Raw genomic sequence first — 22046 nt, forward strand, 5'->3', positions numbered from 1 at the left:
CACCGGAGCCCTGCATCGCAGCACATGCACCTATTTAAAGAAACCCAGACTTTCTGTCTGGCTGATTCATGGACGTGTTCATGTAAGGCGAGCCTTGTGGAAAGGCATCCAGAGCTGATGTAAAGGCACCCAGTGGTGGGGAATCCATCACTTTTCTTGGTAGCGCGCAGCAATGGTGAGACTTTGCTGTTCCTTATTTCCAGCATCTGTTTGGCTGGGCCCAAATTCCTGCTCTGTAATTTCTCTATTAGATTTAAAAGCTCACTCTCCAAATCCTGCCCCCAGAAAGTTATTTATATGCTGTGATCAGGTCACTCCTCAATTCTCTTTTACATAAAATAAATAGATGCAGCTCTGTAAGTATTCCACTGCACGACTTGGCTTATAAGCAGGAGAGAGACTGACTTCTGACACTTTCCAACATTGACAGGACAAGGGCGTTGCTTTAAATGAAGAGGGGAGATTTAGGTTAGGTGTTAGGAAGCAATGCTTTACTCATGGTGGTGAGGCGCTGGCACTGCTGCCCAGAGAAGCTGTGGTGCCCCATCCCTGGAGGTGCTCAAGGCCAGGTTGGATGGGCCCTGGGCAGCCTGAGCTGGTGGTGAACAGCCCTGTTCATAGCACAGGGTTGGGGCTGGATGGGCTTTGAGTTCCCTTCCTACCCAAGCCATTCTGTGCTTCTGTGATTCTATGGCATTTTTCCCAACACTCAAAGCAACTTTGTGGCTTTTTTCAGTACCCCTCTCTGGTTTTCAGCATCTTTAAAAGTGTCTTTGTCCATTCTTCTGCCAAAGATTTAATTTACTGTCACCACATGACAAATAGAACAGAAAGAGAGAAAGAAGGACTGCAGCGATTGCCTCCCGTCACAGAACAGCTGATATTTGTTCTGAAACACTGATTTAACACATAAACATCTGCTAGGCGAAGTGCTATGTGTTATTATCTTACATTCTCGAGCACATAAGAGTGCAGAAGAAATCACTTCTGTCCCTGAAGCTTGCTGGTAACCTGTGGCTTTCACCATCCTCAATTCTTCAGTGCTAGGCAGTAAGGTTTATTGGTAAAGTGGGATGAGGTCTTTTAGGAAAGGCAGACTGCTAAAACATTTCTGTGCTTGCCCTGGAAGAAGGAAGGGTGAGATACGAAGAGGATGGAGTAAACCCTTGAAGAAACAAAATCCATCCAAAGTGTTTTTTGGACAGGCGGCACCGACTGATAGAAAATGAGTACCTTGAGCCCTGCTTCAGTAACGCCTAACTCTTCCCTTTACTGGTTACTAACATGTTATAAACACTTCGTTTATTAGTTGCATATCATCACTGTTTACATTATTTACAATGAGAAGGAATTTCTCCTAGATACTGGCCTTGGGATTACGTAGGTTTGTGCCTAGCTGCGCTCTATGAAATAGGTGCCCTGTAAATGGAAGAACTTTTTGGTTTCAGAAATATGTTTTTAATCCACGATCATCACTTGGGAAATGTGCATCGTGGCCTAAACTCTTAGGAGGGTTATCTTTCCATTTCTTTGAACGTTCTGAGATGCTTGTTAATGGCCCGATTTTCAGAAGCCCTTCTGAAACGCCTTGACAGCCTTTCAAGTGGGCATTACCATGCTGCTCTCTGAGGAGAACTGAACCTCTTCCCCCCCAAGCCCCTTAAATTCTCTCTCCTCCTGTCAAAATAGGAAGTGTTCTTGGAGGGAAGAGTGCTCTCCTGGGAGCAAACAAGTGAGTGCAGTCAGACTGCAGCCCTTAGCAGAGCAATGGTGTACTGAGGTAGTAGGTGCAGTGGTGTACTGAGGTAGAAGGAGAATTCCAAAGAGCTTTCGGAGAGGAGAGAGGATGTTTCCTCCTGCATTTGTTCTTCATCCTCTCCCAGCAAGTTGGTGCCATTCCCACCATCAGTGTGGCAGTGTCTTTCCTTCAGGAAATTGGATGACTGAAAGTTCTGGAGATCCGAGATGGGATTTTATTTCTTGGGTTGTTTTTCTTTAGATGTTTGGTGAACTTTGGTGCAAGGCTTACCTGTTTTGTTTTGCTTTTCCATTTTGGAGCTGTATTTAAGGAAAAGGAGGTCTGGGATAATGAGTAAAGAGCAGAAAGATTTGAAAGACTTTACTTCACTTTTCTCTAAGTATATCAAGGTAGAAAGTGGTACAAGCACCAGAGTGGCTTTTTGAAGAGCTTCCGAATGGTACATAAATTAGACCTTGATTATCAGCATTTCTGAAGTTTGGTATGTGGGACGGGAGCGCTGACTGACTTACTTTGGGAAAGTGTAGAGGATACAGCATACATGTGTGCGTACATCCGTAGCAGTGGTGTATTTTGAGGGGGCCGCCTGTACTGAGCGTAGGGAGGAAAAGAGGGAGGTGGAGGGGCGAATTAGCCGAGCACATTGCCAAGAGCCTCGTGCTGTGCGGCTGAGGTTGGGGCGAATGTAATGAGAAGAAGTAGAAGTTACCTATGGGGTCTGGTGTCAGACAGCCACGACCTGCCTTTATCTCTGCCGGGTGGGGGTTGGCTTGGGTGGGCAGTCTGTACTCCACGAAGTGTTCCTGCAGCACTGCTGTGGCCGCTTGCAGCGTGTGCTGCTCTTCGTGAATGTTTTCGGGACAGCTTCAGCTATTGCATCGAGTGTTCCTTCCTTCTTCTTTTTCTACTCTCTTTTTTTTTTTTTTCCTTATGTCCTTTGTGCTTATGAATTGACACAGCGTGCATTTTCATCGCCGTGCCTTTTCCTTGGTCTCCACCCCTGTCTGGAATTGTGCATCCCCACCCACAGCACGTAGCTGCCGAGAGCCCCATTTTGGGGCGAGTAATCCTCCTTGATGAATGGCTATTTTGTGCAAGTTACACAAGAGAGTGGCATTGTTGGAGTCTTCTGTTGAACTTGCACAAAAATAGTCCCTCCTCAGGGTGAATAGGGACTGTGTGTCACTAAAAAGTACTTTATTATTCATTACGGCCCCGCTTGTTAACCATCACCCGAACTAAAGAATATCTGTTATCAAATGTATCCCATGGAGTTAGCTTAATTGCTCGTAGGGAAGTACTTGGAAGAGGTTTTAAAGGACAGAAAACAGTGAGCATTCTCTGTACTTAACGATATGCTGCTTTTAAGTGCGCTCCTGCCAACGGCAACAAAAGAAGTGTTTAGAAAACAACTTGAAAGGCACCAAAAGAGAGATGCAAAGCGGGTGCCACGCTGATATATCTCAGTCGGCGCTTTGTTGGAGGTATTTTCATGCCTTCGGGCATTGTGGCGGGATCTCCCGATGAGTAATGAGTCCTCTTGGCCCCCGTGCGGGGCACAAAGGGACGCGGCACCGACGGTCCCCTCAGGCCGGGCGCTTTGTGCTGCCTTTCGGAGGGACGGTGGGGAGGACGGGGCAGTGACAACCGGCGAACAAAAGATGGGGATCACTGCGGAGCTCCCCTCTTTGGCAGGGGTCGGGGGGTCCGGTTTGCAAGTTGTTTTGTTTTTTGGGTTTTTTTTTTCTTCTGGTGTTCGTGGTATTTTCGCTTTCAGTCGGGATTTTGGCAACGCCAAGAAAATTACGGTTTCCAGTAGAGTAAGTGTCAGAGCTTCACAGCCTGGGCTGGATGGAAATGCAGCTACCGTGAGTGATGCAAGGGCTTAAAGTAACAGGGGAATGGTCTCGTTCTCCTTATAAGCAAATATAACCCTAGAAGCAGGAGCGGGACTGGGGGAGATGTTCTGGGGCACAGATAGCAACTTTAGGAACAAGTATCATTAAAAGTTGTGCTCCAAAATTCCTGCAGTGTTTAGAAAACTTCTAATAATTGAAGCAATTAAAGTAATTAAATCAAGAAAATCTGTGCTGTTTGAATGAGCTCCTGTATAAGGAATGTTCCTTGTGATAAAGTGCGGTAGTGAGACTGGATCGTGCAGTATCTCCTACTTACAGGCTTTCTCCCCCATAAAACACATAGCTACATGTTTAGTCTAGTCTGTTTGTGTAAGGATAGTCTTTAATCTAGCTCTGTAGCTTCTGACACGACTGGAATAAAACTTCTAAAATCAACATTTATTGCAGTAATGACCCAGGGTCCTTGGGACTCCTCTGCGAGGTCAAATTCTCCATGCTGATAAGCGATGCCAACTTCACAACTGCTCATGCTTCTTACACCTGTGTGTGTCAAACTGGAGAGCTTACAACGCTTCAGTGTTTTGTTTGCTGTGCATAGAAAACTATGCTTTTTTGTATCCCCCGGGAGAGCCACAGGAACCAGGGAGTGTCACCGCAGAATGTAGGCTGCTGGGGAGCAGCTCTGGGCAGACACAAGAACCAGATACAAGGAATACACCCAAGCATGTACAAATGACTTACAGCTTGAGGAACAAAGACGTCTCTCTCAGTAAACAATTGTTTCATCTGTAAAAAATGCCTTGTTTTTTCAAAGACAGTGTAGGTACATGGACGCACAGATGCGGTATCTGTGCAAATACACGAGTGGAAAACGTGAATCTTTGCGTATCTATGCGTGCATTTCAAAACAGATGCATCCCAGTTATTTGTTAGAGATAAGAATGTTCAGTCCTTGTTGAAGTTAGTAGTATAGTTGCACTAAACGCGTTGCCACGCTGACTCCAGTGTAACTCAGCCAGTCGATGCAGCTTCCATGTGACAGGGAGATGGGCTTCTCAGCAGGCAGTGAATCATCTCATACTCATCTGGTGTGTAGGTTAAAAAAAAAAACCAAACACGAGAGCAACAAAAAGTACCCAATCAATCAGTGACTTAACTTGGAGCAGTCGGCTCTTAGGGCCGTGGCTGAACTTGCTGATCCCACTTACTTTAGGAACTTCTTGCAACTGATTGATTGCTGCCACCATACCTTTTGCTGTGGATATTTTTCCATTTGCAGACCAACCCCAAAATCAGATCAGTCAACTGGAATGCTCTCAAGGTGTTCTTGTATTCTTATTTAAAGCAGGGATGCTTTCAGACTCCCACTTTGTGTTAGTTTTCTGTAGGTGGTGGGCTCTGCTTTTCCCTGACATGGAAGTCTAGTAGGATCTTTGCCTTAAACTCAAGCTGAAATTTATTTGAGGTTGAAAAAAGGTTGCTTTTCTTATTTGTAAACTCATGTTCTGTTTGCTTCCTGCCAAATACAATGTAAAAACAGCTTTTTTAAATATATTTTTGGTGGTTATATCCAGTGTGTGCTGGAACCACAAGCAGCAGGATTCCATCTGAATTAAATGCAACAATAAAAAAGAGAAATGCTAACCACAGCTATTCTTCTGGAAACCCAGAAAGGCATAGCTTGGTGCTGATTTCATTCAGGAGTTTTGGTCAGTTCTTTTGCATCCTGTAGCAATTTATCCATCCTATTTAGACTAAGATAGATCTTCTCCTGCACCAACTCTTTTTTTGGTTGCAGCTTCCCAATTCCTCTGCCAGACTCTTCAACCCTGCTCTTAGACAGAGGTTTGGGCGCTCTGGGGATGTTCTAAACTCTGTGAGTTGGCTGTAGACCATAGGTTGGGACTGGCTGGGACTTAGCTCATTTTTCCCCCATTTCCCCTTCCTGGCTTGTCCCTTGGCTTGCTTCTGGCTGTTCCCACAGCCAGGATGGTCGGGAGCTCCTGGCTGAAGGGCAGCTCGCAGGCGTCCCAGAGACAGAGCTGTGCCAGAGCCCAGCTGCAGGTGATGGGGCCGCAGCCTGGGAGCTGTTGGCGGCTCCTTTAGGTTGAAAGGTGCCGTATATGATTTAGCATGGGAAATGGATATCATAAACAAAACGAGCTTGTACATTGTAAAAATGTGAGGAGGGAGCCTTATAAACACCTGTTCAAGTATGCGATGACAGCTGGTAGTACTTTTCTCGTGAAGCTTCCTTCTGCAGCTGTGCTTACATTCTCTGAGGATAAAAAAAGCCCCGTTGTGCCTATTTTTTACATCCTTGAGAAATTATCCTGTATGTCTTTTGCTGAGCAGCAAACAGAAACCATCCGTGCCACAGAACAATCTCCTAAGAAAGTGAGCGGTTCATAGGATCTGAAAACTCTGCAATGTGATCAGCCACACTTCTGGGAAAGAGCAAACTGTGTGCAATATCAGCAAGGTTTCCCTTTGCAATCTGTTGATTCAACTCCTAGGTAGCATAAGGGATGATTGCGCAACATAGCCCAGAGTTCTAAGTGCCAGCATATGCAATAGAATCAATGGGAGTGCAGAAACTGTAAATGCTTCTAATGTACACGTAAGTAAATTTTGAAGCAACGCTTTGTTATTATGTAGCATGACAAATAGCACTGTCAAATCTTTGTTTTAAGCACTAACCAAAATAAGATGCTCATGTCAGAAAAATAGTCATTTCCCCCTTACCTTCTTTCTGTAACTACTGATGCTTCTGTCAAGTTCATGTAGAACTTAGCAACTTTATCTTCATTTAATGATATATTTTGTGTGTATATGAGAAGCTGAAAAATCTGGATTCAAGGGCAAACTCAGTAAGGAAATCGTGTTTTCGGGTTCTTGCTAGATATTTAAGAAATTCAGTATTAAGGAGTTGATAGTTACTGCAGATCTGTGCTGAGACTCCATGAAATTCAGAATATCTTGCACCAGTATAATCCTGCCTACAAAAGAAACAGGTTTTCTGACTGTATGGGGTGTTAAAACTAAATCTGCATAAAAGAGGTGTCCATGTTAGAGTCTTTTTTTGTTTGGTAGGAATACTAAGTTGTTTTAAAATAAGACAAATTTCAGACCATCTGCAATAGTTATTGAAGTACTGTCATTCTGTCGATGGAATTGTCACCCTCCCTTCTCAACAGAATTACATGTGTGAAGCTTGTAAGTTTAGGTGAGATCTGTATTATGGCAGGCTCTCACTGGGGGCATTTGGAACCGCGTTTAGATGCCCTCCATGCTGCTGAAGTCCAGACAGAGAGCTTAACTGTGTTACAAGAAAGCTACCTGAAGTATATGTGTCTTCCATGCTAGTGCCGGAAAGTGTTTCTTTAGAAATAATGTGCTTTACATAGATTTAGCTTAGTGAGCATGAGGAAAGATGAGTGAAACTTCCAGCCACTTCTTGTTGCTTTTCCTTTTTTGATAATATTCAGTCTTTTTTACACAAATATCTACGTGTGTCTTGAGGGCTTTTCAGCTCAGATGGATGAGTTGACCAAAACTTGCATAGTTTGACTTAAAATCTGTTCTGTGAACAGAAAGAGAGCAGATTGTTTCCTTGGCGGTGTGTCCTTCATTTGTTCTCAATTTGGCAAACTAACTGTTTTCATGTCAGAGGTTGAGCAATCTAATCCTGAGCTGTTCAGAAATGTTCTTGCTATATTATTTGATTTTATTTTTTGTGATGAACATCTGGATAATTTTTAACAAGAGGAGTAAAAAATAGCGATAGAGGCAGCTCGTAACTTGTAAACAGTTTCTGGGAAATGTATTCACGCTTGATTCCTCTAGTGCGGTCCAATTGCACTCAGTGGAGTTGTAGGATGTGGGGGACAAAGGAGCACCTCTAGCTTCCCAGGAGCTACATGATTTTGCTTCCCAGGTATTCTCAGCACCCTGACATTCGAGGGTTGTTTCACGGGGCTACGTATCGGGCAGAGGAAGCGAGCAGAGCCAGCAACTTCATTACTCTGCAGAAATTTTCACATGGGAAAGATTAGCGTTAGTCGGTCAGATTAAGATCTGCCTGCAGGATGCTCTTGGGCGAGTTGGGGAGTGAGGTGCTGCTGGGGGCTGGTGGTGGGCAGGCAGTGAGCCCCTGGCATTGCAGGGCCTGCGAGCCCCTTCCCCAGGGCACAGGGCGAGCCCACAGCGATGGGGCTGCAACCAGCCCAGGCATTCACCCAGGCAAACAAAGAGTTCCACCAACAGTCGCCATATCAAGGCATAGCCGAGAGAGTACCCTTCTTTACATCTCTTCTTCCAGTTGTTCTTCCACTCCCTGCAGGCTCATGGGAAGTTAGGGCTGTTCTACACATGGTTTTTATACTTGCAGATCGCCGGGAAAATATTGGAGTGCACGCACCTGATTTGGCTTCTCATTTCTGAACCATCCTTCCCAGCTGTTTCAGGCAAAGACTCCCAACCTACTCCCATAAGGAAAACCTTCTTTTCCATCTCTGTTCTGCAGTATTTCAGTATCTGGTTGCTTATTCTAATACAAGTATGCTTTCCTCCAATTTAATGTAACATCTCAGAAAAGATGCCACACCTTGGTAAAAGTTGATTGTCACAAGGTTACACTTCTAGTTCAGACAAGCATTTACTATTTTTAAGATGAAAATAGATGTTCTACTTATATAAAGGTGTTTTCAGAGCAGGGATGGTATTTTGTAAAGACACACTGTCTCTCTGTCCATGCTCTAATGTAGAGGTGAAGTGGAGCACTTTGTTCCCACAAAATATCCACCTTTGAGTACCATCCCAGAACAGGTCCAGTATTTCCATCTGGAAAAGCAAATGTGAAGTTCTTTCTGTGAACAAACATAGCTCATCACTACTCTTTCATTCAGCGCATAGCTTCACCTCCCATGCCTCTCTCTTGCTGTTTTTGGTGGTAGTTTTCCCAGGTATGCGTCCCTTCATGTAAGTTCACTTATATATTCATTCACTTCTAGTTGCCAAAAGTGCTGACAGGAAAAGCATTACACTTTTCAGTACCTTTAAAATTTAGATTTGTTTTGGAAGTGAAAAAATCAGAACTGTTTCAGTAGTTTTGGCAAGACAGAGCTAAACCTGAATGTTTTCATGCTGATATAAATGCTCTGCATTTACCCTTTTCTTTCTTGAACTTGTGTCATGACTGAGATAATTTTGTGATTTTCATCATCTAAAAGAATACATCCTAATGAAGTGTTTGAGCATGCAGTTATTCTCACACCTGTAACAGGTGTGCTTGTGGTCTCTTGTACACAGAAAGATTTCTTGACTGCAGTTAAGTTCAAGGTTATAGCTCTCAGTTGATCCTTTCATGAATTAAAACCATGTCAGCCACTTCTACCGGTGTCACGATATTTCAACATAACATTTTGTGATTTTTCAGCTTTGTTGCCTCCGCTTGAACAAATGGATATGAAAACTAGAAACCTCTCTAAAATTAAATGGAGGTTCAAGTAGCTTCAGAGGTAAATGCCTTCAAGAAACAGCAGGTGTTGGTGTGTTTTGCTAAAGATGCAACACAGTTCATGGTGCCTGCCAGTAACTTACCTTCCATCAGGGAGGAAGGTGGCATGTTCTGGAAAAGAAAGGTGTTTAACCAAGGTTAGAGGCTCTGCTCTAGACTTGGCTGTGCAGAGCAGCACCCTCAAACCTCCCCTTACCCCTAGCAGTGCAGAAACAGCCAAAACTGTGCCTTGGTGTGGTGGTGGAACAGGCCGGAGGAGAGGGAGGAGGATGACACTGGGACATGGCACAGCTGTGTGGTGTGGTAGGAATTTGGGGTGAAGAGGTTAATGACCTGGCACTGCTGTGCCGCTCCTCCATTGCACTGTACTTCTGCTGAGCTGGGGATTGTCTTTCTGAGCGTTGCCTCCAAGAGCAGCCGCCCAACCCCAAACCAGCAGTCCAACCCCAAAACCCTCCAGGCTCATTCTGTGTGCACTGAGCGCTGTTCCTCCTGGTTCAGCTGTAGGACTCCTGGTTCTGATTGATTTTACTCTGGGGGATTTGCTGTTCGTGGGGAAGGAAAAACAAACAAAAAGTTGGGAAAAGAGAGGAGGGCAATTCTGTTGGTTGGAGTATTAAGTGAACTTATTTCTCTCAGTAATTTCCCCAAAGTCCACAACATCCCAGTTATGATAATTAGGACTGAGTACAACCTTTATCTCTGTAGTTATGTGTAGGCAGTGTATGGTTAAAGTTGTTCAAACCATTTCTTAAGCTGCTTGTCAAGGAGACTTGCTTTCCTTAAGATTTTTAATCAAAAATATGTTTAGTGTCACCAAAACTGTGATTGATCCTTCAGTGTTGTACATAAAGACGATGTTTGAGAGTAGTCAGTATTTGAGAAAAAAGTTATTGCTTAAATATTAGATTTTAATTATGGTATGCCTTTTATTTTCAACAGGATTATCATACAGATGAAAACAGAGTACTGAAAAAAGACCCACAACAGGATTACCACCTGGAATATGCCATGGAAAACAGTACTCACACCATACTGGCTTTTAGCAGAGAACTGCACACTTGTGATCCAAACGATAAGAGCATAACGGTGAGACGCTCTGCCTGTATGTAAAGAGATGGAATAATTAACACAGAATGAGTGTATAGCTGGTTATGATGCTGGCTACTAAAATCTCATTGGAGCAATTTACTTAGAAAATGTGTTTATTCAGCTCTCAATGCACTTTCCAAAGCATCTATTCTGTCAAATTATCCAGATAAAATACTTGTGCTAGTTTTATTGAGTTCTTATATTTTATTTTCAACTTTCTTTGTTCTTCCACTTCAGTGCATAATGCTTCTAAAAAGTCACACACCGTGTGAACCCAAGAGTGAAGCAGGTACCCCTGTGTCCTCAGCTCCCATATCCCATGTTTGCAATCACTCAGAAGATGTCAGCTTGCGAAATACTTTTTAGGTGTTAGTCTAATTTGTAACTGATGTTAAAGCTGGACTTTTAGAAAAGTTTTGAACTTGTATAGTTAGAAGATACTCTTTGTTTCCTTTCCATATTAAAAATGAAGAGGTTGAATAATCTTTTGGTTCAGCTTTTTGATACAGCTCTTTCCATGCATGGTAAGTATTTTTCATAGGAAATTCTTCTGTTGTCTTAGTGACTGCTGTGCTTTTTAAGCATAATTTTAAATTATATGAAGTTGATTATTTTCATATTGAGAATGACAGGCTGTAGAGATTTGAAAGACTTTTCGTGCTTTGGCTTGTTTACTACTATTCATTTTGGAAGCATTGCAATAGTAGTTTAACATGATTGTCATTATCTGTGTTTTCACAATATATGCAATAACAACAGCATGAGCTAAAAGATAGAGCAAATGCACAGCTGTATAAACTGCGAGATTTCCATCTGTCAGTGGTTCTGTGGTTTTTTCATCTGTTCCAAATTGTCTCCAAATTGTCTCAGCATAACTTAACATTCTGAGACCCTTCAGCATTTATTATTTTGTCTCACTGGGTGATTATTGCAATCTGAGAGTTGTTTACAGAGAACTGATCTGCACTGTGGCTGCAAACTGCTTTTTAAGATGTAAATCCATTCTGTAGCTGAATGTCTATCTTTCCTAGTGTATAGGGCCAGCAGTTCACAGAAGGTGCTCAGACCTTTACACAAACGGGCCTGAAAGCTGTTTTGGGAGGACAGCTTCTGAACACAAGTCCCATGTGTGCCATCTCTAGAAAAAATGTTCTGTGTACTTAGTTGGTTGCCTCTTTGAGTCTGTCCTGCTGTTTTCAGATATGTATTTCATATATGTATTTCAGATATTCAGAAATTTGCCACATTACTGAAGGAAGCTATAAGGGAGATTCAACTTTCGTAGATCCACATGAATTCTGAATATAAGTGTGATTAATTTTTGATAAAAATTTGTATCAGAGAATCATAGAATATCCTGAGTTGGAAGAGACCCATAAGGATCATCGAGTCCATCTTCAATATGACGTGCCGGCACATGAGAGCTTGCTAACATACTTTTTCATCCTCAAAAGTACAAAGACAAAACCCACATACCTCTCAAATTCAAGAATATGATTTATTAAATCATGAATTTAGTTCATTTTTTTCTAAGTTCTTTGCAATTGTGTCAGTGGCTGTTTTCTTCTTATTATTGTTGTTCAAACACAGAGACCCTTATGTCTATCTTAGGAATTGCATGAACTATGCAAGAGCATATTGTTCCCATCCTGTTGTGGACCCCCAAGGGTTCAAAACCGGAATCTAGTCCGTTCGCTGGCCGAGCTGCGTGGGGAATGATGACATGACCCAATATGAGTGCATCAGAATCTCCGTTTGTTATCCGTTACTTACACACATACATAGATTGTGGCGAACGCGTGTCAGCTTGTAATTGGTTGGAGCATTGCGAAAAGCCCCCTGCCTAACAATACTATTGGTCATGCATGTTTTCATTCCATTCCACTGTCTTAATCTCTTCCATGGGTTGTGCACATAGCACCCGAGCTCACAGCCATTATAACGAGCTAGTACTTTTCCATCTGTATCTCCTGCCAATTGTTAGGCCTGTTTTGCTCGTACAACTGTTCAACAGACCCATGACCCCTCGGCTGTGGAGCCATCCCTCAACACCATCCCTTATGTGTTTTTGTTTGTTTGTTTTTTCCAGGAGAGCACAGTGAGGGTAATATGGGCTTACCACCACAAAGACTTGGGAGAAGCAGGTCAAAATTACCATGGGTCTACCCGTGGTACAAAGAGTCTACGTTTACTGAACCCTGAGAAAGCAGAAGTCTCACCTGCCTCTTTGTCATACTTTGATCTGACCAACAAAGACGTAAGTTACTCGGTGTTTTGGGTTTGTGTGGGCTGAGGTGGCAGCCCAACATCTGAGCTTATATAGCAGGACAGTGTGACTTTCATAATATTGTTTTCTTGCCCTTTTCATTAAGACAGGTGCCCGTACCAGACAAGGATACAACATATTGGTGTCAAATGTTTAAGATCCCTGTACAACACGAGAAGCACCATGTGACAAAGGTGAGGGATTCTGACTGTGTGAATCCAGGTTGTATGTTTATGCTTTTGTGTTTAGAGGAGTTCAGGTGAGAATGATGACTCTTCAGGTTCAATAATTGATTGCGCTTTGAAAATTTGTCTCACGACTTGTGGATTAAAAACAAGACCTCTTGTATGTCTTAACAAACGTGGGAAAAAGTGTATGTGTGTGCTCCCAGGACCTGGTTCTAGGTCCTGGTTTAGGGTGCACCCTAAAAATCAGCACATAGAGTGACAGAGATGCTTTCTTTGTCTTTTTCGTGTCCTCTCTCCTTTAGGAAAATACCGTTGAATGTCATGAATATCTCTTAAAAGAGAGTAATTTTAGATTAAAAAAAAAATGCAGAATTTTGTTAAAATAAAGGGCCATGTTGCATCATCTGAACATGGAGTTCATTATCTTTGGGTGTGTAAAGGTCAAATACTACAAAAAGAAAAAAGAAATGCCTGTTATAGTTTATTTAAAAATTAATGTAAATGGTTCTCACATTCCTCCCCTGGAGCAATATTCTCGAAACCTAATCAAGGAACAACTACTTATTGTTCAAGATTGCTTGAGATAGCACAGTGATATAAGTAATTAAAATAAATGTACGAGCCTTAAGGTGCTTTTTCTATTCGTTCAACATTAATTGAATGCATTGAATGCTTTGTAGACAGTAGCCTTAAAGTTGTGGCACATATACCAATAAAGGTCAAAAGAGTAGAGACAAGTGTTATTTTAGGCTTGCATGGGGAAAATGAAGAAGAAAAGACCATCTCAGAGGTGAATAGTGCAGCTAGTGCATTTGTGTAATTGTGTGAACCTGGCTGCTGAATCGTGGCCCTCATTTTTATGTTTATTTGAACTCATTAATGTATTTGATTTTATTATTTTTATTTTTTGTTATCGTCAGTCATGTTTCTCTAATGAACTGAATAGAACTGAAATTTTAATTTAACTCAGATAATTTGATGTGTGATCACTAGTGTTTGTCTAAGAAGTACTCGTATTTATTCTGAAATATTGTGGATTTTCTCACTTTGTCAGAATGAAGGTCAAAATTTCCACCTTCAGATACATTAATTGCATTTGAAAGCTGTGACAGGTAGTTGCACAAATCAGTATGAATGAAAAACAGATTTTACTTATAATCGGGCATGTATGTTGTAAGTCCTAGTTTTCTGCTCTCAAGTGAGAGAGCTTTGAAGTTGGAAGCATTGGAATCATGATTTCCATGTTGTATTTATCATAGAATCATAGTATGGCCTGGGTTGAAAAGGACCACAGTGGTCATCGAGTTTCAACCCCCCTGCTATGTGAAGGGTTGCCATCCACCAGACCAGGCTGCCCAGAGCCACATCCAGCCTGGCCTTGAATGCCTCCAGGGATGGGGCATTCCCTGTCTGTTTGAAAACATTCCCCTTTGTCCGATCAATTATTTATTATTTATATTTACTGAATTTATCTTTAAATGTTTTGCCTGACTACACATGCATGCAGGTACTCTTTAAAAAAAAAAAAATTGCTTGAAGACAAAGCATCCTTTTAGTTCAGAGGTTTATTGATTTATTATTATTTATAATTGATTTATTTTTAAGAAGAGTTTAATATTTTTAAACTATACTGTATAATACATATTTTAATTTATGGGAATCACATTTTGAAATTAGCAATTTGTTTGTTTTAAAATTAAAATGAGATTAGAATCCCCATCCATTTTCCAAGTACAGAAAAGCCAGCAGATTTGGTTAGAAAGAGGAAGAATGATTATAGAAAAGAGAAGCATTAATGCAGAAACGCTTCTTAGCATATCTTTTCAGATACTGAAAATACAACTTGTATTTTGAGACTTACATATGTATACATATATACATATACATTTATATGCATACATTTATATATATAATACACATATTTAACATATATACATATATGTATGTGTGGGATATATATATACATATATATACGCATACATATGTAACTTCTGTAGATCTTAAACAAAGGTTTTTTGTGGAATTGTATTTATGTACTCTTGCAATCTAATTAAGCATTTCCTAATGCCTACTGATAGACCAAGGATTGGGCTTATGGGTACTTATATTACCTGTGCAACAAAGATTGAATTTGACAAAGGAAAAGGCAGATTAATTATTTGGCCTGCTCAAACTGTGTTATTTAAATACCTATGTAGATGCTGATTCTTGATTCCATTTTGTCTGTAATATCACTTTCATTCAAATCTGCACATCTTACAGACAGAAAAATGTTTAAATAGTACACATTCATCTCTGATATAATTCAGTCTACAGAAGTCTTGTACAAGTGACTTTAGCCATTTCTATGCTTCTTTATGATTTTGTGGAACACTTTGCAGTTCAGCTTTTGCTGAGCAATGCATGCCAGCAGCAGCTTATGAATAAATCTACTGGAGTCTCAAGTAGGTTTAACAAGCACAATTGGACTTCTTTTTTTTTTAATCTTGTTCAACTGTTCTCCATCATTCCTTTTGTCTTGCAAATTTCTTTGTTAATTTCATAGTAAGATATTTTTTGAAATGTCGGTTTCCTCAGGAAAGCACAAGATTTTAATGATGGCAAATATCTTAGGAAAATATTAGGAAAATGTTAGACTTAGCAGCCAGAGTAAAGGCTAAGATTTCAAGCCAAGAGGGCAATTGTCTCTTGTTAATGAATGCCAGATTCTGAATTAAGAAGTATTTATAACTTCCCTTCTGCTGTTAGGCAAAACGTCTCCAAAGCATTTAAAAATGTCTACAAGCTAATGGTGTACCAGCTGGTTGAAGTGATGATGTTTGGTCTTAGGATGTATCTACAGTGGTTTGGATTAGGAGCACACTTTTGAAGTGAATCTTCAAGTTGTTCTTCCTCACTTTGGCATGGTTACTGTCATTAAACAATTGTGGCAATCATGAAACTGAACTATAAAGTGTACACCAGAGGAAAAGGAAAGCACTCCAGGCAGAACCCATAAGAAACTTCTGATTCTCGATAGTGTAGATGTCAGGATCACATCATTTTCCTCTTCTGTCCTTTTCCTCTTTCACGTTTTTGGAGCTGATGTTCTTCATGTGGGGGAAAAAAAGAAGAAAAAAGAAAGCAAACCCTGAGTGGAGTAACTGAGCAGTGAGAAGCTGTTTTGCAGATTTTCCAAGGTGCTGCCTTTGCTCTTCAGGGAGCTTTGGCACAGTCCTCTACCTGAGTGCTCACAGGAGTGAGCTATGATTGCATCAAAGGGCTTGTTGGAGTGGCTTTTGAAGGACTGAGCTTTCCCCTTAGCACAAGATAAATAAATAACTAGCACAATATCTCAAAATCAATGGAAAATAGATTATGTAAGTTCTTACGTGTTTTCTTTCTCTTTACATAATATTCACACTACCTTCCAAGAACCTCAGGTAATGTGAAACAGCATAATTTCATTGACTGTTCTTGATCAAGCGCTACATGACATGTAAATTCTGCAGGAGATAAGATTGTAATCTTACATTCATCTCATAGGTGAAATGAGGATGTGGCTGAGTAACTCCTTCTACTGCATTTTCCAATGGAGAACAGCCTCAGTATGTTAATGGGGCACTCACCCAGGTTTAGGATGGCTCTTTTAAATCTTCCTTTGTTTCATAGCTCTGCAGCAACTTCTCTAGGGAAGAGAATGCATCTTCCTACGTGTCTCTGCAGTGCCTTCTGCAATGAGAACTTTCTCGGTGCGTTCAGGAACTCCTGCAGAAACAACTCACAAAGCTGGTTATAAGGACTTCATGCCTCCTAAGAAATAAAGCAAAGATGATTTCTCAATACTTGGACATAATAGTGATAAGGGTTTTTCAGATTGCAGCTGATACCAGCTACCAGGCTGTTTTTACGAGTCTGATGGAGTACACTACTCCTCATCTTCAAGCAGCATACCTGGTGGAGAGCTGGCTACTTGGAAAGTTCTTAAACTTCCAAAAGTTTTCACTCTTCGTATGTGTTTGTCTTAGCAGAACCAGTTATCAGGGTAATAGATCAGTATTGAAAACAAGGACATTCAGAAGAGATGGAAGGGGCTGCTTGGATGTAGTAACTAACAGCCATCTTCCTTCACATCAGCTCCTTGCAGGATGGCACCAGAGCGGTCCCAGGGCACAGATGCTGGCAGCCCTTCATGTAGCAGTATGCATTGCTGCCTGCTGCAGAATCCCCATGCAGCTACTTGTGCATTGGCCTGTTCTTCTGCTTTGAGCTCCGGGCTGTGGTATGCACATCAGACTTACTACCCTACAGGGATTTCATTTTCCTCACAGATGGAAGTTAGCTGTGAGCTTTCTCAGAAGCAGCTTTCTTAGAAAAAAGCATTCTGTGTATTAGTACACACTTCTTGGGCTTCAGGATAGCTCTTGCTGGGATCCTTGCCGTGCTCTGTTAACGTTGTTTTGCTTGGTCCTGCATGTGCCTCTTAATCATATTGCTAAAGCTTTCTGGATTCAGTGACTGCACCTGGAGAAGGCCCTCAGCTCCAGGAGGACTTCTCAGAGGGAGGGAGGGATCCATGGGTGAGGCAGGCTCATAGACGAATACACAGGCAGGCATGCCCATGTACCAGCCTCCCCATGAAAAGGTGTCTGTCTCCCTGCACAAGCTGCATGGAGGGCAGCTCCTGCACGTGTGGTTAGCCCTACAGATAGACAGACAGGCAGTACTGTGAGACCTAGGGAAGGAGAGGCACTTAACCATGGAGCATGCACTGAAATGGTCCATTTTGAGCATCCTTAGCATTTTCCTTCCACTTAAAAAAAAAAAAAAGTAGCAGCACACTCCTGAAATGCTTTAATTTTTCTCCATCCTTTAATGTCTGTTTTTCTTGATTTTTTGATGTATGTACCTATGTATGCATTGACACGTCAGTGATTGCTTTTTTCTGCCTACTGAATTTGTGTTTTGCTTACCGTGAGCTGGCATCATGTAGATGTTTACCAATGTCATGAAAGTGAAAATTTATTTTACATTTGTAAGAAATACTTCTCAGTATTTCAGTAAATACAGCTCTTGCTGTATTTTTGAAACCAGCTTTTAGTGCTCTTTCTGCTGGTAATTCTAAAGATACAACTCTTTTGTTGCTATCTTTGCCTTAGGTGCCAATATTCTATGTCTTCCATTTGCTTCATTTAATCATATTACTTATTAATATTACTGCCTCTGCTAAGATTTGTTGCTTTTGCTTTGCATTATCCCAGGTGTCCTGTGTGCACTGCTGTTTTTCCCAATGCAATTTGAATAAGCTTAAAATATGACAGATCCTCTACTGTCCCTAGCTTTTCTGCAAGTTCTCTATACCCATTGTCCTTCCCTGCACCTGACATATTGTGTAATGGGATGTGTGAACTTCTGAAAATGCCAATTACCCTCTGGTGAGGGAATGGTGCCTATAATCTACCTGCCAGATGAGCTGTAATCAATTTACGTCTAGTTTTTCAGCTGCAATGTACAGCGTGCCCATGCTAGTTTCAGCACTTTTCGTTTTCCCACTTTACTTTCTTCTTTGAAACAGACTATATTTTCCTCAGGGAAAGTAGTTCCCAAGGCTTGAGTAGTAATAATCTCATAGACAAAAACATGTTTGACATTGAATTTCACTATTAAGAACAGGTAAAACACTTCACGTAAAGTATCAAATGCTATAGAGTACTTGGGTCATTTAGGTGTATCTACATACCTGTTCCCAAAGAACTGCTTATTTCCCTATGGTTCTGAACTATCTGATTTTTTTGAAATCAGCATTAGGAGTGGAGGAACACTGGCAAAAGGCTCAGGAGCACAAAATACTTCAGATTCTGTAGGAGAATTTTTAATAGAAAGCCCCGTTTTAAAGGGCCTTCAGAGCTGGCAGTGAGGATAGTAGGTTGCATTTTGTAAGCCCTTAAACTATTGGGTTCCGTGTTGGGGATTTGATGGTATCTTTTCAGTATGCCTCATGCATATTAAATTAAACTCAGCCAACTTATTAAAGACAGAAGATTTCCAGTGATGAAGATGGGCTGCCTCTCATGTAACTTGACTGATCTACTGGTCTGGGCTAGCTGCTTGAATGCCCTTAGTAGTCAGTGGCAAAAATAGCTGTTTATGTCATCCCAAAGTAAATGTCTGAAATAGATGAGCTCAGACATCTCCTGTATGACTCAGTCTCTCTCCATTGACTAAGAAGAGAGAACCAGCCTGTATTACATACACAGCTCTCAGGTGGCTGAATCAGAGATGTGTCCCACCAAAATAGGGTTATGATGAGAAAAAAAAAAAAACTTTTTTTTAATTTACCTTTAGGAAAAAGATGATTTTTCTCAGCCACAACTCTATGTAATTTTTTGACACTGTGATGAAGATATGAATAGCAAAAACAGGCCAAACATACAGCCAGAAGAAAACCTTAATGATTAAGCATCAGTTTGGAAGTGTTACATTGGGCATATTTTTATGCAGGCACCAAAGTTTCCCATCGTTGATCCCTTTAGAAAAAGGACCTTCTTTTCAGTTAAAGAAGGGCCTGTATTAGAGCACACCAGCAGCTGCCAGTTAATCTTCATGTTCAGTTTCAGAGCAATCTCTGATAAGGAAGTAAAAACTCCAAAAAAACTTGTTGCCAAGGGTAACTTTGCTTTTTGACAGTGGAATGCTTTAGTAATACCACAGACCCCAGTGTGAAAATACAAAGGGACTCCAGTTTAAGAGACTGATTGATTGAAAGCCAGAAGGGCAGCTTGTAGCCTTCAGTACCTAAATGAGGGCACTGATTTTTAACTTGAGTGATACCAGACAGTAACTGCTTGTTGTTCTCTGGCTTGAACTTTTACGTTTTGCTAAATGTGATAGATAATTCAAGCAAATTGCATCATGCAGCCTGAAACAAACAAACGTTCTGTGTTGTCCTATATGTCTCCCTGCAAAGCAATTTCAGCCTTGGTAAATTAGATTGACAATGAAATGATATCTTATGCTGCAGAGCTTGCAGGCTCTCTGCCCTTTGGTCTTGAGGGCTCTCTTCAAGTTGGGTTTGTAGTCTTACAGATTCAGACATGACTGAACTGACTAGAAAATGCAATTTTCCCAAGCAGCTCTCTCAGGAAATAAAAGAGCTGCTGTCTTCTCTCATATTCTGCTGAATTATTTCATATGTAAAATTATTTCATAAATTAATACTGTGATCAAAGATGAAACTACATATTACCACAGATTTTACTGTCAACACCAAACTTAGTATTTCTTAGTGGAATGTATTCTTGTTTTGTGGTAATCTTCTTTTGTTTCCCTTGTATATCTTTACAGTAGGAAAACTTAAGCTATGCAGCTATTGCTGCATTAGTTATTCCATATTTGGTATGCAAAAATTATCTATTTCATTTCTGGCATCAGTAAACTTGAACATCTAGTTAATTTAATATAGCTTCTTTCATTTCATTTTCTTTTTTTTTTTTCTTTAATTAAAACTGCATCCATCCATCGTGGCAATGTATTCACTAGGCATGTAGTTGGAAAATACATACTTCCTGTTAAATGAAAGTTAGAGGTTGTGTAAGTTCTAGTTGCTTATAAGTGTTGGATGAAAGGAACCTTAACTATGACTAAAGGTGAGAATGGGGGACAGGAAAATGCTGATTTTGTGAAATCTCTCAGAGATCCACCTCTGTTTCTTGAGTGTTTAGTAGAGAATTGCTATTGACTTACCCCGCTATGTTCTGTACAGTGTCTTTTTTCCTTCCTCATCCTTAGCTTTGGTTTTAAAGTAACATGGTTAGGTAGCACACTGAGAAGATAAGAAAATCCTGTCTAGCAATTGTCTGCAGTCATCCTATCCACACTTCTTATTGTAGCAGGTAATAAAATATTTCCAAGAAAAACTGAGCCTCTGATGAATAATTGTAAACCATCTTCTGTGCAAATGGCAGAACAGCAGGTTCATAGGCACCAAATCTGACTTGGTGGAGCTTACACAGTTTGAAGTGAGCATCTGGGTGGATCACAAAGCACATCTACTTCTGTCCTATTAACTTCTTGGTATTGTTACAATTAACTTTCTAATTCAGACAAGCCATGTAGCAACAGTATCCTAACCAGATTTTTAGTAGGGCCATACTGAACTGATCCATCAAAATTTATATGGAGAAGAAATTTAATTCTAACCATAAGAAGTGTTATCTCTTCAGTTCCCATCTCTCCCTCTCCAAACCTAGATTTACTTACTGGTTCAGATTTCAGAGAATAATGCTGGAATATCCCCTTCATTCCTGCTTCCACACCTGTACACAGAAGTAGCAGTTATGTCCAGAGCATAGATTCATTGAGTCCTGTGGACAAAATAGAAAGAAAGAGCACTAATAACTGGAAAAATAAGTTAGTCAGACAATGGAACTTCACCATGTCTCCACATAGCATGTCAGTTGACAAAGGTGACAACTGAACTGCAGGTAGATAAATTAACGGTTCTATTTGCACCCTGGTTTAAGTGAAGTTTTAGGTGGTATAGAAATAACTTATATCTTGGTCTAATTAAAATTTAACAAACAAACAATCACACAACCCTAACCTGAGAAAATAATAAGTGAGATATTCTAAATTGAAAAACAATGCTTTTCAGTCTTCTTTCTCTTTCCCCTCATTTCAGTGACCTTGCCTTTGCTATCTCTGAAGTTGCTTGGACTGAAACTGCATCTTTCTGCTTTGTAAACCACCAGTTACAGTTGTGGTTTCTAGAGAATTATGAGAGTATAATTTTAATACAATATTCTTAGGTAACCTTCAAAGACCACGTCATCTGAAAATGGCGCTTGTTTCGTGACTTTATGAGTTCTGTTGATGGGTGTTGGAGCAAGGGTGTCAGGATTTGGATCAGTGTGAGAAAATGTGGAAATTATGATATTAATGGAGACATAATGTAACCTCACACAGTACTCAACAACATATATTTTACAGATCATCTCATGTCTGTCTGTATGTAAAACCTGTAAATAAAAAAATCAGACAGCATGAACAACATGCTCCTAAGATTTAATGCAGGCCAGGCTGGATGTGGCTCTGGGCAGCCTGGTCTGGTGGTTGGCAACCCTGCACATAGCAGGGGGGTTGAAACTCAATGATCAGCATGGTCCTTTTCAACCCAGGCCATTCTATGATTCTGTGATTCTATGACTCTGTGATTTGTTGTGCTGACTCAGGAAGCTGTGCCAAGTCAATGTCATGAGACATGCATATTTTACCCCCTACTTTCATTTCAGTAGACTTGAGGTTCCAAATAGTGCAGGCTGGTGACTTCTGTTCTCATTCTGTATCCACATGCTTAAAGTTTCCTGTGTGTGTTCCTTTTCTTCAC

General features: G+C 40.8%; 1 protein-coding gene across 3 annotated transcripts in view; it reads left to right on the top strand.

Annotated features, from left to right (window-relative positions):
* MOXD1 (monooxygenase DBH like 1) overlaps nt 1-22046 on the top strand; it is a 52038-nt gene that overhangs the window by 1624 nt on the left and 28368 nt on the right. For 2 of the 3 annotated variants that reach the window (NM_204624.2, XM_046938412.1), the window contains exons 2-4: nt 10079-10225; nt 12318-12485; nt 12605-12688. In NM_204624.2, the coding sequence (NP_989955.2) occupies nt 10079-10225; nt 12318-12485; nt 12605-12688 (399 nt within the window). Of the gene's footprint in view, nt 1-9060; nt 9138-10078; nt 10226-12317; nt 12486-12604; nt 12689-22046 lie in introns of those variants that run through there. The other variant, XM_040696727.1, reaches the window with a different exon arrangement.

The sequence above is a fragment of the Gallus gallus genome, chromosome 3 (genome assembly GCF_016699485.2).
Source record: "Gallus gallus isolate bGalGal1 chromosome 3, bGalGal1.mat.broiler.GRCg7b, whole genome shotgun sequence".
In the NCBI taxonomy this organism is placed as follows: domain Eukaryota; kingdom Metazoa; phylum Chordata; class Aves; order Galliformes; family Phasianidae; genus Gallus; species Gallus gallus.